Source organism: Pantherophis guttatus, chromosome 3 (assembly GCF_059756535.1).
Source record: "Pantherophis guttatus breed Tessera chromosome 3, ASM5975653v1, whole genome shotgun sequence".
NCBI lineage: Eukaryota > Metazoa > Chordata > Lepidosauria > Squamata > Colubridae > Pantherophis > Pantherophis guttatus.
This window is the reverse complement of record NC_142065.1, coordinates 214,755,676-214,770,108: the sequence shown is the minus strand read 5'-3', so window position 1 is coordinate 214,770,108 and position 14,433 is coordinate 214,755,676. Positions and strand designations below refer to the sequence as shown.

Below are 14,433 nucleotides of genomic sequence, written 5' to 3'. Positions count from 1 at the left end.
ATCATCCTGATGTTTCTGGGTACAGTTTGTCCTTGACTTATGACCACAACTGAGATCAAACTTTCTGTTGTTAAGCAAGACAGATGTTAAGTGAGCTTGGCCCCATTTTACGACCTTCCTTGCTATGGTTGTTAAGTGAATCACTACAGTTGTTAAGTTAGTAATGTTGTTAAAGTGAATCTGGCTTCGTCATTGACTTTGCTTGTCAGAAGGTCGCAAAAAGGGATCACGTGACCTCGGAACACTTCAACCGTCATAAATATGAGCCTTTGGCCAAGTGTCTGAATTTTGAGCACATGACCAAGGAGATGTCACAATGGTCGTAAGTATGAAAAACAGTCATAAGGCACTTTTTTCAGTGCCATTGTAACTTTGAATGGTCACTAAACAAACTGTTGTAAGTCGAGGACTACCTGTAATCCTTGAAGGGCACCAGAAGGCAAAGAGAAGAAGCAATGGGTGGAAACTCATCAAGGAGAGAAGCAACCTGGAACTAAGGAGGAATTTCCTGACAGTGAGGACAATTAACCAGTGGAACAGCTTGCCACCAGAAGTTGTGGGGGCTTCGTCACTGGAGGTTTTTATGAAGAGACCAGTCCATTTGTGATGGACAGATCCCTTCCTCGTGATGATGGAGTCAACTGGACCACTGACCTGCAGGGAGGAGATGGTCCTTAAGATGGCCCATCTCAGACCACTAATGGCTTGAACACCTGCCAATGCACTGAAGTTCCTGTGTTTACTGAAGATCTCCTGGAAATCAAGCAACCGAAGAGATTCCAGGAACCTTGAGAGCAGAAAACAAGAAACGGATTCAATGGTTGGCCTAGATTTGAACCTCCCTTGTGGCAGTCGAAGCAGCCAAGTGCAATTATTACTCTGCAGAACATCAGCCAGCTGCTTCCCTCAAAAGATCCCAGATCCTTTGAGGGAAGGATCAGCTGGAAAGACCAGAGCGACCAAGTTGGGATCTCCTGGCCCAGCATTTTGCCCATAGCAAAGCACCACTCACATTTGCTACAAGCAGCAAGGACAGGCAGGTGCCTAGACAGACAGAACCTATGGAGAGGACAAAAGTGACATCTTGTGGTGTTACCTGGGAGGTTTTTTCAATCAGTGGCTCCCCCAAAAGAGAGCCAAGACCCCCACCCCATCTTGTGGGTTGGACCTCTGCCCCACCTGGCTAATCAAAGCAAACAAAGAGAAGACCGGAAATTGGATCCATGTCTCTTGGAGGGAAAAGGAGACCAGAGGTCCCTCACTCAAGGGGTCCTGGGTCCCTCACTCCAGTCTGGATCCAACAAAATTGGACAATTCTTATGCTGCCTCTAACCTTGGGATCCTGGAGGCTTTCTGGGCATTGTTGTTTCCTTGCAGACATTTCATTACCAAATTAGATAACATCATCAGTGCTAGAAGAGTGTGGGGTTTGGGTGAGGGGGAGGAGGAGGAGGAGGAGGAGAAGGCGAAGGCGGAGGACTGTGAGTTCCTTGGTCTCCCTGGGCTGCCTGTTTTCTTGTAAACATTTCATTAGCAAACTAGGTAACATCATCAGTGACTATGGTTACCCACTCACTTTGTAAGTATGAATCAGTTGCCAAGAGTGAGAATTTTGATCATGTGACCACGGGGAGGCTGCAATGGTTGTAAGTGTGAAACATGGTCATAAGTCCATTTTTTCAGTGCTGTTGTAACTTTGATCACTAAATGAACTGTTGGAAGTCAAGGACTACCTGAAGTACAAGTGAGAATTAAACTGGATTGGGAAAATTTAAAATAAAAGTCCCAAGAGAGGGCACTGTTGCTACCCAAAACTGAAGAGATTGATTGCTTTTAAAAAATCACCTTTTCACACTCTAATAATGGTTTCTCCAGTACAATATGTTGAAAATCACTTTTTCAGGAAATAATAAATATTTTTTTTTTATTTTTTTAAATTTGATTTATATGCCGCCCTTCTCCGGAGACTCAGGGCGGCTTACAATGTGCTCAGCAATAGCCTTCATCCTTTTGTATATTTATACAAAGTCAGCTTATTGCCCCCACAACTGGGTCCCCAATTTACCTACCTTAGAAAGGATGGAAGGCTGAGTCAACCTTGAGCCTTGGCGAGATTCGAACCCTGCAGTAATTGCAGGCAGCTGGTCTTAATAACCAGCTTAATAACAGGGTGCCTTAGACCACTGTACTAAGGCTCTTTAAATATTTAAAGTAAATAGCATTCTAAAGGGTCCCATTTAACAGGTTTCCATTTCCATAGTGTAAATATAAGGACGGAACATTCTATCACATGTGGTGGCAATGCCCCAAAGCAAAGAAATATTGGGAACAGATAAGGAGATGGTTACAGGCGATAACAGGAGAACAAATTGAATTTAAACCTGAATTATTTTTGTTAGGAATAATTAATCAAAAGATAAAGAAGCAACTTTAGTAACAGCAGCACGAATTGTTTATGCCCAATGTTGGAAACTTGAAAATATACCAGCCAACAAGAGGATTACTCATAAGATATTAGAATGTGCTGAGATGTATAAGCTCACATTAGAAATAAAAGGCAAGGAAGAAACAGAATTTTACGAGGTTTGGGATAAGTGGTATAAGTGGTTAGAACAGAGAAACAAAAATGTATAGAAATAAATGTAGATAACTGTAAGAGACACATGACACAGTACTGTTAAAAATGCTTATTGTTATGTAAATTGGAAAAATGGAAAATAAAAGTTAAAAATAAATAAATAAAAGGTTTCCATGGCCACCTACCTTAAGCACAGCTCTGGGTGCTACAGCTGCAACAAAACCACAAAACCAGTGGTGAAATCTAAAATTTGTTACTACCGGTTCTGTGGGCGTGGCTTGGTGGTGGTGGGCTAATGTGACTGGGTGGGCGTGGCCAATTTTTTTTTTTTACGTTTAAAACCATTTTTTCTACAACCTCTCCGGCGAAGTTGTTGTAAAAAAAATGCTTTCAAAAGGCTCTGACGATCCCAGCTGAGTTGCCTGATGGCAGAGGCTTTTTTAAAAACTCAGCTGGGATCGTCAGAGGCATTTAAAAGAAAAATAGGGTTTTTTTCTTTTAAAAGCCTTTGACGATCCCAGCTGAGCTGCATGCTTCATCAGAGGCTTTTTTTTTTACTTTTAAAAGCATTTTTTTGGCCGAAGAGGTTGTAGAAAAAATGCTTTTAAAAGTAAAAAAAAAAGCCTCTGATGATCGTGGGGCTCAGCTGGGCATGGGGGAGGCAGGGAGTTTTGCTACCGGTTCTCCGAACCACCCGCCACCATCGCTACTGGATCGGGCGATCCGGTCCGAACCGGGAGCATTTCATCCCTGCCACAAAACCCTAAAACCTAAAACCTTAAAACAAATCTGGAAATCCAGGTCCTCATAAATCCAGGTCCACAGCCATAAAGGGACCATCGTTCCCAGCTTTGGGGCAAAAGAGAAATGTCTGGTCTCCTTTGCAAGAGTCCCTTTCCAGATATAAATTTGTCTTCTGATCTTTGGTCCACATACACATACTCGCACACAGTCTTGAGAATTGTGGTTGCATTTGTGTTGTCCTAAGGCACAACAAGTAGGCATGAGCTCCAATGGACTCCAGAGGATGGCAGAGGACAGGAAGGCCTGGAGGAACGTTGTCCATGGGGTCGCAATGGGTCGGACACAACTTTGCAACTATCAACAAAGGCACAACAGGGTTTTGTTTTGTTTTGTTTACAAACAACAGTGCCGGAGCCACAACTAATGTGATGGCTGAGTTTACACCAAGCATGTTAAGTCGTAGAAGTGTTTGTTTGCCCTGACTTTATGCACTGTGTCCCCACAAAAAGGGGGCTTCCTTGCAACGAGACTGTGTTCTAGAGACGGGGTGTCCCCTTAGTGTCTACTCCTGGTCCTGTTTTCTACACAGTCTTTCCAAGTAAGTAATACAGGTAAGTCCTCGACTTACAACATTTAGTGACCAAGGTTACAATGGCACTGAAAAAACTGACTTACGACCATTTTTCACACTTACAACCATTGCATCATGCCCCATGGCCATGCAATTTACACTCAGATGCTTGACAACTGGTTCATATTTATTTATTTATTTATTTTATTGAAAAAGTTTTTCAAATACAAATTTTTCCCCCTTTTCCCCCCCCTCCTCCCTAACCCCCCCTCACCCTCCCCGCCCCCTGTGGCTTCTTCAAAATAAAACTCAAATTCATAACAGATTATATAATACTTTACCATCCCCTTACTCCATCCCCCAAATACTGACCCTTTCTTTCTAATAATATTATTATATCCCCCTTATACTATACATTTCAAAATAACATTCTAGTATAACAAAAATATGGAACGCTGCACGAATTTGCGTGTCATCCTTGCGCAGGGGCCATGCTAATCTTCTCTGTATCGTTCCAATTTTAGTATATGTGCTGCCGAAGCGAGCACAACTGGTTCATATTTATGACAGTTCCCCATGGTCACAGTTGAGACGCTTGGCAACTGGCATGTACTTATGACGGTTGCAGTGTCCCGGGGTCACGTGATCAGCTTTTGAGAAGCAACATCTATGGGGAAGCAAGATTTAACAACCCTGTGACTAGCTTAATAACTGCTGTGATTCACTTAGCAACGGTGACAAGAAAGATCAGAAAATAGGGCAAAACTCACAACAAATTTCTCACTTGGCAACATAAATTTTGGGCTCAATTGTGGTTGTAAATCAAGGACTCCCTAGATTGGAAAATTGTCAGATTATTGGAATAAAATAAGATAGAAAGGAAGGAAGGGCTGCAGGGGGTCGTGAGAGGTATAGGGTCTCCTGCTTGAGCAGGGGGCTGGACTAGAAGACCTCTAAAGTCCCTTACAGCTCTATTCTGATTGATTGATTGATTGATTGATTGATTGATTGATTGAATTCACAAGTCCTTGAGCACAACAGACCACAATTTCCATTAATCAAGATAATTGTCACAGGAATCACACCTGATTTTAGGGTGTTGTTTTTGCCAGGTTAAATGGATCTTGCGGTTAAATGGATCACTTTGCTAGTTAAGTACGTTATGCGATCTTTATAAGGAACAAAAGCAATTTCTCCTATTTACTTAGTTGAATGGAGACCAGCTGACAAGATTGATAAACTTGAGCCCCGTGACTGGGGTGGGATAATGTTCCAATCATCTTATAACTGCATGTCGGTAGCTAAAACAGTCTGAATTTTTGATCACGTCACCTTGGGGGGTTGCTGCAAGAATCCTAAGTGCAAGGATTTACGGAAGTCACTTTTTTCAGTGCTGTTGTAAACCTTGAGTAGCCACTCATTTAATGGTTTTAGGCTGAGGAACTCTAAGCTGCTCTCTTAGAGTCCCAAAGGGGCTGCTGTGTCCAAAAGGCCAACTGGATTTTCTTGGTTTTTAATTTTTTCCTTGAAAATGTTTTGCTTCTCATCCAAGAAGCTTCAATCAATCAGAATAGAGCTGGAAGGGACCTTGGAGGTCTTCTAGTCCAGCCTCCTGCTCAAGCAGGAGACCCTAGACTAGTGGTCACCAACTGGTGGTCCGTGGACAACTGGTGGTCCACGAGAAAATTTTGGTGGTCCGCAGAAAAATTATTTGCATTTTTTATATTGCACTAAATCAGGAGTCTTCAAACTACGGTCCCTGGGACAGATACGTGCAATGAATGTTTGTGTTGCTGCAGAGAGTCTTCTCCTTTGGGGTCTTTTTGTGCAGGTCAGAGGGGGGCAGGAATTCCAACTTGGGGTCTGCTTCGGCCTCCTGGTGTGGGGCTTTGGGCAAAGTCTGGAGGGAAGCGCCGCTGGTGGCGAAGATCCGGAGGGCCTTGTTCCAGTGGGACTGCCTCATGGCCTGGAACTAGCTGACCATCTCAACCTGCTGAGCCTGGTCACTCCCGCAGGTCTTCCCTCTGCTTGGAAAGCTTATGCTCCTAGTCCTCAGTGAGGTGCTTCTGCTGAGCCTCCTTCTCGGCTAGATCCAATTTGAACCGAGCCAGCTGTTTTGCCAACTCTTTCTCATGGTGGCTGCTTAGCTCCAACAACTGCTTCCTGTTGGGGCCCTAAGGAGCCCGGGCAGAGAGGCCAGGAGTGGGGGGGAGGGGAGAGGCAAGTAGAGGTCATCGAGACGCCCCTCAACATGAGTGACATCAAGTTGACCACGCCCACCCAGTCACATGACCACCTAGCCATGCCCACCCACCTGGTCATTAGGCAGATCGTATTAGTGGTCCGCGGGATTTAAAAGTATGAATTCAGTGGTCCTTGAGGTCCAAAACATTGGTGACCCCTCGACTAGACCATTTCAGACAAATGGCTGTCCAATCTCTTCTTTAAAACCTCCAGTGATGAAGCCCCCACAACCTCTGGAGGGAAGCCATTCCACCGGTTAAACTGGTGGCTTCTTCACCAGTTCTGGGATGAAAAGCAAAATGTTTTCAAAGGGGGAAAAAAATCCAGTTGCTTTTTGGAAAAGCACCTTGACCTGGATGATGGAGAATCCCTATAGATTTCTCTCCTAGAGGTATCACCCTGTCTGGTGGCGATCTGTCCCATTGGTGAGCAGTTAGGAAACTCTTCCAGATGCCTGTCTGAAGTCTGCTTTCTTCTTTTTTTGACATTATTTAAATCATTGGCCGAGATTAGACCGGTCCCCACTTCGACCCCCTCTTGCAAGGCCCTGAAGACCTGGTTTGGCCAATGGGCCTGAGGCACCCAGAGTGGGATGGAGCCCATCAAGTGGTTTGTGGATTGTTGTCAGGGGGCAGAGACTCAATACATAGTCTTTGTATATTGGGTTTTTATTTTTTGTAAGCTGCCTAGAGCAGTGTTTCTCAACCTTGGAAGCTTGAAGATGGGTGGACTTCAACTCCCAGAATCCCCCAGCCAGCAGCGCTGGCTGGGGGATTCTGGGAGTTGAAGTCCACCCATCTTCAAGCTTCTAGGGTTGAGAAACACTGGCCTAGAGTCATTAATGTGAGTGGGTGGCCATATAAATTCTCTCCCTTTTTATGACCCTCTAATTTGGGGGGGGAGTCAGGGCGGCTGGATGGAGGTGAGTGTTTACTGTCCGGATGCCCTATCCTGATGCCAGGCCATATAAATTCTCTAAATAAATAAAATGTCCTTTGGAATGGCTCTGAAGTTTCCAAAGTGGCTTTTCCCAAATGGCAACTGGACTTCCTTGGTTCCTTTTCTTTGAAAACATTTTCCTTCTCATCCAAGACGTTTCTTTGGAACGGAACATTTTCAAAGAAAAAACAAACAAGGGAGTCCAGTTGCCCTTTTGGAAAAAGCACCTTTGGGACCACCGTGATCTGGATCAGGGGTCTCCAACCTTGGCAACTTTAAGACTTGTGGACTTCAACTCCCAGAGTTCCTCAGCCAGCAAAGCTGAACAGCTGAGTTGAAGTCCACAAGTCTTAAAATTGCCCAGGTTGGAGACCCCTGATCTGGATGATGGAGAATCTCCATGACTTTGAAGGACACTCCCTGCCTTCCTTATGAAGCCGTTCAGGAACTTGTGCTAGTGGACGATCCCTTAAACAGGAGCCAGCTGTGGGTGGCAGCAGCCAAAAAAGCCAATACAATCCCTGGTTATATAAACAGAGGCATAGAATCAAAATCACGTGGAGTATTAGTACCGCTTTATTTTTTTTTATTTTGATTTATATGCCGCCCTTCTCCGGAGACTCAGGGCGGCTTACAATGCGTTAAGCAATAGCCTTCATCCTTTTGTATATTTATACAAAGTCAGCTTATTGCCCCCACAATCTGGGTCCTCAATTTACCTACCTTAGAAAGGATGGAAGGCTGAGTCAACCTAGAGCCTGGTGAGAATTGAACTCACAGTAATTGCAGGCAGCTGTTCTTAATAACAGGGTGCTTTAGACCACTGAACTACCAAGGCTCTTATTAAGCCTTAGTAAGGCCACACCTGGAATACACCATCCAATTTTGGTCCCCACGTTACAAAAAAAAACATGTTGAGACTTTGGAAAAAGTGCAGAGAAGAGCAACTAAGGCCTGGAGATTGAAACATAGGAAGAACGGTTGCAGTGTTTGGGTTTGGCTAAAAAGAAAAGAGGGACTTGGGGGGGGACATGATGGCCATATTCCAGTATTTGAGGGGCTGCCACAAAGAGGAAGGGGTCAACTTATTTTCTAGAGCACCTGAGGGCAGGACAAGAAGCAATGGGTGGAAACTAATCAAAGAGAGAAGCAACCTGGAACTAAGGAGAAACTTCCTAACAGTGAGGACAACTGACCAGTGGAACAGCTTGCCACCAGAACTTGTGAATGCTCCATCCCTGGAGGCTTTTAAGAAGAGACTGGACAGCCACATGTCTGAAATGGTATAGGGTCTTCTGCTTGAGCAGGGGGCTGGACTAGAAGACCTCCAAGGTCCCTTCCAACTTTGTTACTCTGCTAAGTTGGGCGAACTTCAACTCCCAGAATTCCCCAGCCCTTCTGCCCATCTTAAACTGACCAAGATTGGGGAAGCCTCTAGAGCAGTGTTTCTCAACCTTGGTAGCTTGAAGATGGGTGGACTTCAACTCCCAGAATCCCCCAGCCAGCGCTGCTGGCTGGGGGATTCTGGGAATTGAAGTCCACCCATCTTCAAGCTTCCAAGGTTGAGAAACACTGCTCTAGAGCCTCCTGTGTTTGTGGAACAAAATTGTGGTTCAATTGGTGCTTTGTGTGAATGTGTGTTCTTCCTCTTGGCAACCTCAGGCCGACTGTCCTGCCCAAAGCAAAATAACCTCCTCCTGACCTCCTTGGTGGAGCCTCTCCGGCCAGCCATCAACGGCCCTTGATAGCCCCTATTAGTGGCCTTTTTGTGTTCTTCTCTGGTGCTTAGCAGAAGAAAGGAAGGTAGTAGCTGAGCAGGGCAATCTACAAACAATGCAGCTCCAGGGAGGGGCAGGTGAGGTCCAATAGTCAACCCCAAGAGAAAGGATCCTTTTCTGTGCTTCTCTTCCTGGAGCGGAGACCCCTCCCCCCAACTTACACAGAATGGAGGCTGGCTTGCTACCCAGAGGGGCTGAGTGAGTAGGGCTGCCTTCCTTGAAGCTCCATTCATCATGCTCCTGGATCTGGGGGGGGGGGTGAGGGAGGAATGGCTTTCGGATCAATCCTGGGTACAAATTCAGGCTACATTCAAGATCCAGGAGCCTCCAAATGTTGGCAGTGTTCTGGGCAAGTACTTGTCTGGAATGCTAGAGGGTTTCCTGCTTGAGCTGGGGGTTGGACTAGAAGACCTCCAAGGTCCCCTTCAATTCTGTTATTCTGTTATCACTTCAGGAGAGGACACCCCATGGAGTTTTCTCAGCCAAGGCCAACCCATGGATTGCACACTGCACAACTGTGGCTTGTTAAAGACAGTTCGCAGGGCATGTCAAGAATAACAGAAGGGGCCTTGGAGGTCTTCTAGTCCAACCCCTTGCTCAAACAGCAGACCCTCTACCATTCCAGAGAAATGGCTGTCCAACTTCTTTTTAGGACATCCACAATATCTGGAGGCAACTTCCGTTCTGAACTGATTAATTGTTCTCCCTTAATTCCAGGTTGCTTCTCTCCTTAATTAGTTTCCACCCGTTGCTTCTTGTCCTGCCTTCTGGTGCTTTGGAGAATAAATAAACTCACCGCCCTGAGTCCTGTTGGAGAAGGGCGGTATACAAATTAATTAATTAATTAATTAAATAAATAAATAAATAAATAAATAAATTGACCCCCAACTCTTCTTTGTGGCAGCCCCTCAAATATCGGAAGATGCTATCATGTCTCCCCAAGTCCTTCTTTTTGTCAAACTAGACCTACCTAATTCCTGCAACCCAAACTACTTGTTGGTTTAAGGAGAAGGCCAACGGCTTCCCTGTTTCAAGGATGGAGAGAGCCGGTGGCTGAATGGAAGCATTTCTCCAGGCAGCCCTCATTCTGCCCCCCCCACATCTCCCCCACTTGGCTTTTAAATGGGAACTGATAAAACTCCTGTCTGGAGCGGGAGGGGAGCTCTTGAAGACACAATGTTATCTCAAGAGAAGGAAGCCCCCCAGGAGCCCCCAGATCTTAGCCAGGTGTGGGAAGCAAAATGTGGGGGCAGGTTGGGGCCGATGCCCCAGGGCTCTTGTGAGGTTGTAGTACAAAAGAATTCTTTATTGGCCAAGGGTGATTGGACGCACAATGAATTTGTCACGAGGCATTTGCAAGAGTTTGGAAGACACCCAAGGAAGTTGTAAGAAATCTAAAAGGGCCTAACTAACACACTCACCTACACGCAAACGCACACAGCAGTGCCTGGGGTTGACAGGGTGGTGGCCAGAGGTCCGCACAGACAGGCAATACCTGGCCCCACGCAGCTCAGCATCATGGGCTCTGCTGCAGATCTCTCTCTGGGTGACCGTCCATAGAGATTCTCCACCCTCTGCCTCCATCCAGGTGCTTTCTCCACCAAAAGGCAACTGGAATTTGAGGTTTTTTTTCCTTTGAAAATGTTCTGTTTCTGATCCAAGAAGCTTCAGAACTTCTCCAGAACGGAAGAGGCTTCTTGGATGAGAAGCAGAACATTTTCAAAGAAAAACCGAGAAAGGCCAGTAGTTGAGTTGGTGTTGTGCCAAACTATGGTTTGTTTTATCATGGTCAAGCAATCCAAAGCCAGGTGGCCTTAATACTCAAATGACCCTCTTGACTGTGGCTGGGCTCACACAATTCCTTAAAGGCAGATCAACCATGACATGCAAAGGCCAGATCCTAAAAAAAAAAGAATATTTGTAGGTCAGGGTTGGAAATGAGGGGCCCTTGGTGCTCTCTGAGCTTGGTGGTTTTCTTGGAGATGTTTTATGGCTAGCAATGACCATGTTAACCTAGTTTGGGTCAAACGTCTGCAAGAAAACCGCCAGCACCAAGGACCCCCCAAAGGCCAGAGCATTCGAATGCACCCCCCTTTCCCTGAACGTGGGAAGGCCAGAGCCGGGCCCTCCAAGGGGTTGAATGCAAGCAACCCAAAGCCAAGTCAGTCACCCCAGTTCTGCATTTGGGGGAGCCCCTCTTTCTTGCAGCCACTTCAGAGGGCCGAGCAGTCTGGTAAATCCAAGGCCAGGAGGACCCTCTGCAAGGGGCCAGGTTGGGGCGGGGGCGGGGGGGGCGCTTCCTGGCGGTGACCTGCCGCCCACTAATCCACAGCCCGGGGCGGTGGTCGCTGGGCTTTGGGGTTTGTCATTGGCTCGGCGGGGGGCCCTCCCGCCCCTCGGCGCCTGGAGCCGCCCGGTCTGCCCCCGCCCCCGGCCCCTTTAAAGCCCCGCCCGGGGGCCCCGGGCCGCTCTCCAGCCGGACGGGGACATGCAGGAGGCCGACGGGGGCAGCCCTGCGGCCGGGGCCCGGAGCCAGCGCAAGGCCAGGGGGGCCCCGGAGCAGCCCCCGCGCCGGCCCAAGAAGCGCTACAGCCGCCACGCCAAGCCCCCCTACAGCTACCTGGCCATGATCGCCCTCGTCCTCACCGCCGCCCCCGGGAAGAAGCTGAAGCTCGCCCAGGTCAGCCGCCGCTCCGCCCGGGACCCGCGGCAGGTTCCCCCGCCGGCATCCCGGACCGCGGCTCGCCCAGCCCTTCTCCCGCTCGGCTTTTGGGCGTCGGGGCTCGACGGCGCGGCTCGCTCGCTCCCAGCGCTTCTCCCGGCGCTTTGGAGAGGGGGGTCCCAGGCTGGACTGGAGGCCGGGGGCTTCCTCGAGCGCAGCGCCGCCTTCCGCCTCGGGGGCGCCGGACCCTCAACGGCCCCGGCCGCTGCTTCCTTGCTTCTTCTCGCCCCGGCAACCGACGGAAGGGACGGGCGGGGAGCCAGCGGGCTTGGCTCCGCTTTTCTCTGCCCCTGAGCGCGGAGAGGGCGGAATGGGAAGGGTGGAAGGGACCGCGGAGGTCCTCTAGTCCAGCCCCCGACTCCAGCGGCAGATTTACACCACGCCGGCCGGCCCGGAGAAGGCTCGGTTGAGAATGGGGGAGGCTGGAGCCCCCGAGGGCCAGCAGTTCTAATGCGGGGCCCTCTTTTCTCTCCCCCCCCCATATTCTCTCTTATAGATCACCCAAAGGATTAGCACTTTCTTCCCGTTCTTCAAGGAGAGCTACCAGGGCTGGAAGGATTCCATCAGGCACAACCTGTCGGCCAACGACTGCTTCAGGATGGTAACCAGGCCTTCTGGGAGGGGGGGGCTGGGGGGGCAGGGGGCCTCCTCTGCCAAGAGCCTCTTCAGCCAGGTGGGGCCCCCCTTCTGAGGGGGCTGGGTGGGGTGTCTTTTGGGACTCTGGTGGGCTCTTCAACACATCTGGAGAAGTTTCCTGGGAAGCCTTCAGTCCAGCAGTCGGGGCTTCTGGATCTCAGGAAAGTTAAGATGGGTGGGCTTCAGTTCCCAGAATGCCCCCTGGGTGGGCTTCAGCTTTGTTGGCTGGTGAATTCTGGGAGTTGAAGTCCCCCCCCCCATCCTAACAGGTTCCTGAGATCCAGAAGCAGCTGCTCAGTATTTCAAATCCCATCCTTCTTCACCTAAAGAGTAAGCAGGGGGTGGTCAGGAGGAGGACTGCCTCCTTAGAGAGACCCTTCCCACCCCTCCACCTCCCAGGTGCTGAAGGATCCGTCCAAACCAAAAGGAAAAGGGAACTACTGGACAGTAGACGTGGAGCGAATTCCCCCGGAAGCCCTGAAGCTGCAGAACACGGCCATCTCCCGCCAAGAGGAAGTGACTTTCGCCCCCGACCTCAGCCCCTTCGTGCTGCAGGGCCATCCCTACGTGCCTCCTGGTGATGCTCCGGATCCCCAGACGCCCCTCCCAGCTGAAGCCCACCCCATCAAGGAAGAGGAGACCCCCGAGCCTCCGTGCAAGAAGGCCTTCACCATCAGCTCTCTGCTGAACCCGCCGAGCGAAGATGGAAGGGCCGAACCCGGCTCCCCGAGCTCAGAGGGTGCCTCCATCGGCCGCCTCCACCCTCCTCTTGGTGAGGGTGGCCAAGAGGGCCCCTGCCCACCCGCCAGCCCTCCCCAGCTGCCCCCCGCCTGCAGCACAGACTGTTTCCAGTTGCCTCCTTGGCACAACCATGGCACTTTGTCCCCGGCTGGGGGTCCCTTGCCCCTCCCCACCTTTGTCACCATCCCGGCTTCACTCAGTCTCCCCTGTTGCACTTTGGGACCTGCTCCGTACGTGAGTTCTCCTTACTGGAACTTGGTGACGGCTCCCTACTCTCCCCACCCATATCCAGGCCTCGCCCCCGGCCCACTGGAAGTACAGCAAGCTGGCCGGGTGCCGGATGCCTCCTGGCTAGCCCCTCTGCCTTGGGTGGTCCCCTTCCAGCCCCTGCCCCCTCACCATTACCCTTTCTGAGGGTGCCCCATTTCAGAGGAAGCGGGTGGCAGATACAAGTGCACAAATCCCCTTATTTATTTAACTCTCTTATGCCACGGTTTCACGAGTTGCTTTTTCTGGTGGGCTCCCTCCTTGGGGGTCCCCTTTCAACGGTTTACAACAGGTGAGCCATGCCTGCACATAGAAACTTTTATCCTCATTGTGGGAGCCGTTCACAAGCCCAGCATCCACTTCCTGGCCTTGTTCCTGGGGTCAGTCAGATTGGGAGCTTTGCCACTGGTTACTTCCTGGGGAGGGGGGCATTTTCTGGATGGGCGGTTTGCAGTTCCAACTGTACCCAGCAGCCTGTCCCGAGCACGTAAGGAGGAGGGTGGGCTTTTTGATGGTGCTGATTTCTGCCCGGTTTTCAAGGGCACGTTGATACATTATTAAATTAAAATAAATTTTACATTTAAAATATTGTTGCTTCCTTGTTTTGGTTTTTCTCACTTCTTACAGAGTGCAGTCCGGGCACTTGGTGAGGGTCCTTGGTGCTCTCTGAGCTTGGTCGTGGGGAGAGGAGGATGACTGTAGGGTCCTTGGGCAGGGGTGGCATTCACTTACCTTCGCTACAGGTTTGCAAATGCACGTCTGCACATGCCCCCAGGGCCTTCTGTGCATGCACGAGTGTCAGAAATGGGACATGATCACCACCCGGCTCACCCAAATCTGCTGAATAGCAGCACTGGTCCTTGGTGCTCTCTATGCTGGGTTGTTTTCATGACCCAAGTAGGGATCATCATTAGTGATCAACTAGTTTGGGTCATGAAACCTCTACGAGAAAACTGCCAAGCTGGGCAGCGAGATTCCTTTATATGCCCCACAATGGAAGGACACTTTGATTCCCACCATGGATGAATGGCTGCAGAGGTTGATGGAGTTAGCAGAGGGGGCTGAACTGACTGTTTTGATTAAAGAAAAATAAACACAATAACTTTTGTTTCTGCTTGGAAACCATTTCTGGACTTTGTGCTCGAGGTGGGGGGAAAAATGAAACTTTGATTTTGGGTTTTACCCATTAGATAGGTTTGTTATAGAAAGGGCT

General features: G+C 49.2%; 1 protein-coding gene and 1 non-coding gene across 2 annotated transcripts; one reads left to right on the top strand and one right to left on the bottom strand.

The window, feature by feature from the left end:
* Positions 1-4,334: 4,334 nt before the first annotated feature.
* Positions 4,335-4,441, bottom strand: LOC117657646 (U6 spliceosomal RNA). Its single transcript, XR_004589156.3, has one exon. It is a non-coding gene; the product is annotated as a U6 spliceosomal RNA (small nuclear RNA).
* A 5,589-nt stretch (positions 4,442-10,030) lies between these two features.
* Positions 10,031-13,467, top strand: FOXH1 (forkhead box H1). The gene is made up of 4 exons (XM_034420104.3): positions 10,031-10,107; positions 11,300-11,534; positions 12,073-12,177; positions 12,612-13,467. The coding sequence occupies exons 1-4, from the start codon at positions 10,031-10,033 to the stop codon at positions 13,365-13,367; spliced, it is 1,173 nt and encodes a 390-aa protein (XP_034275995.3). The 3' UTR covers positions 13,368-13,467.
* The last annotated feature ends 966 nt before the right edge of the window (positions 13,468-14,433 follow it).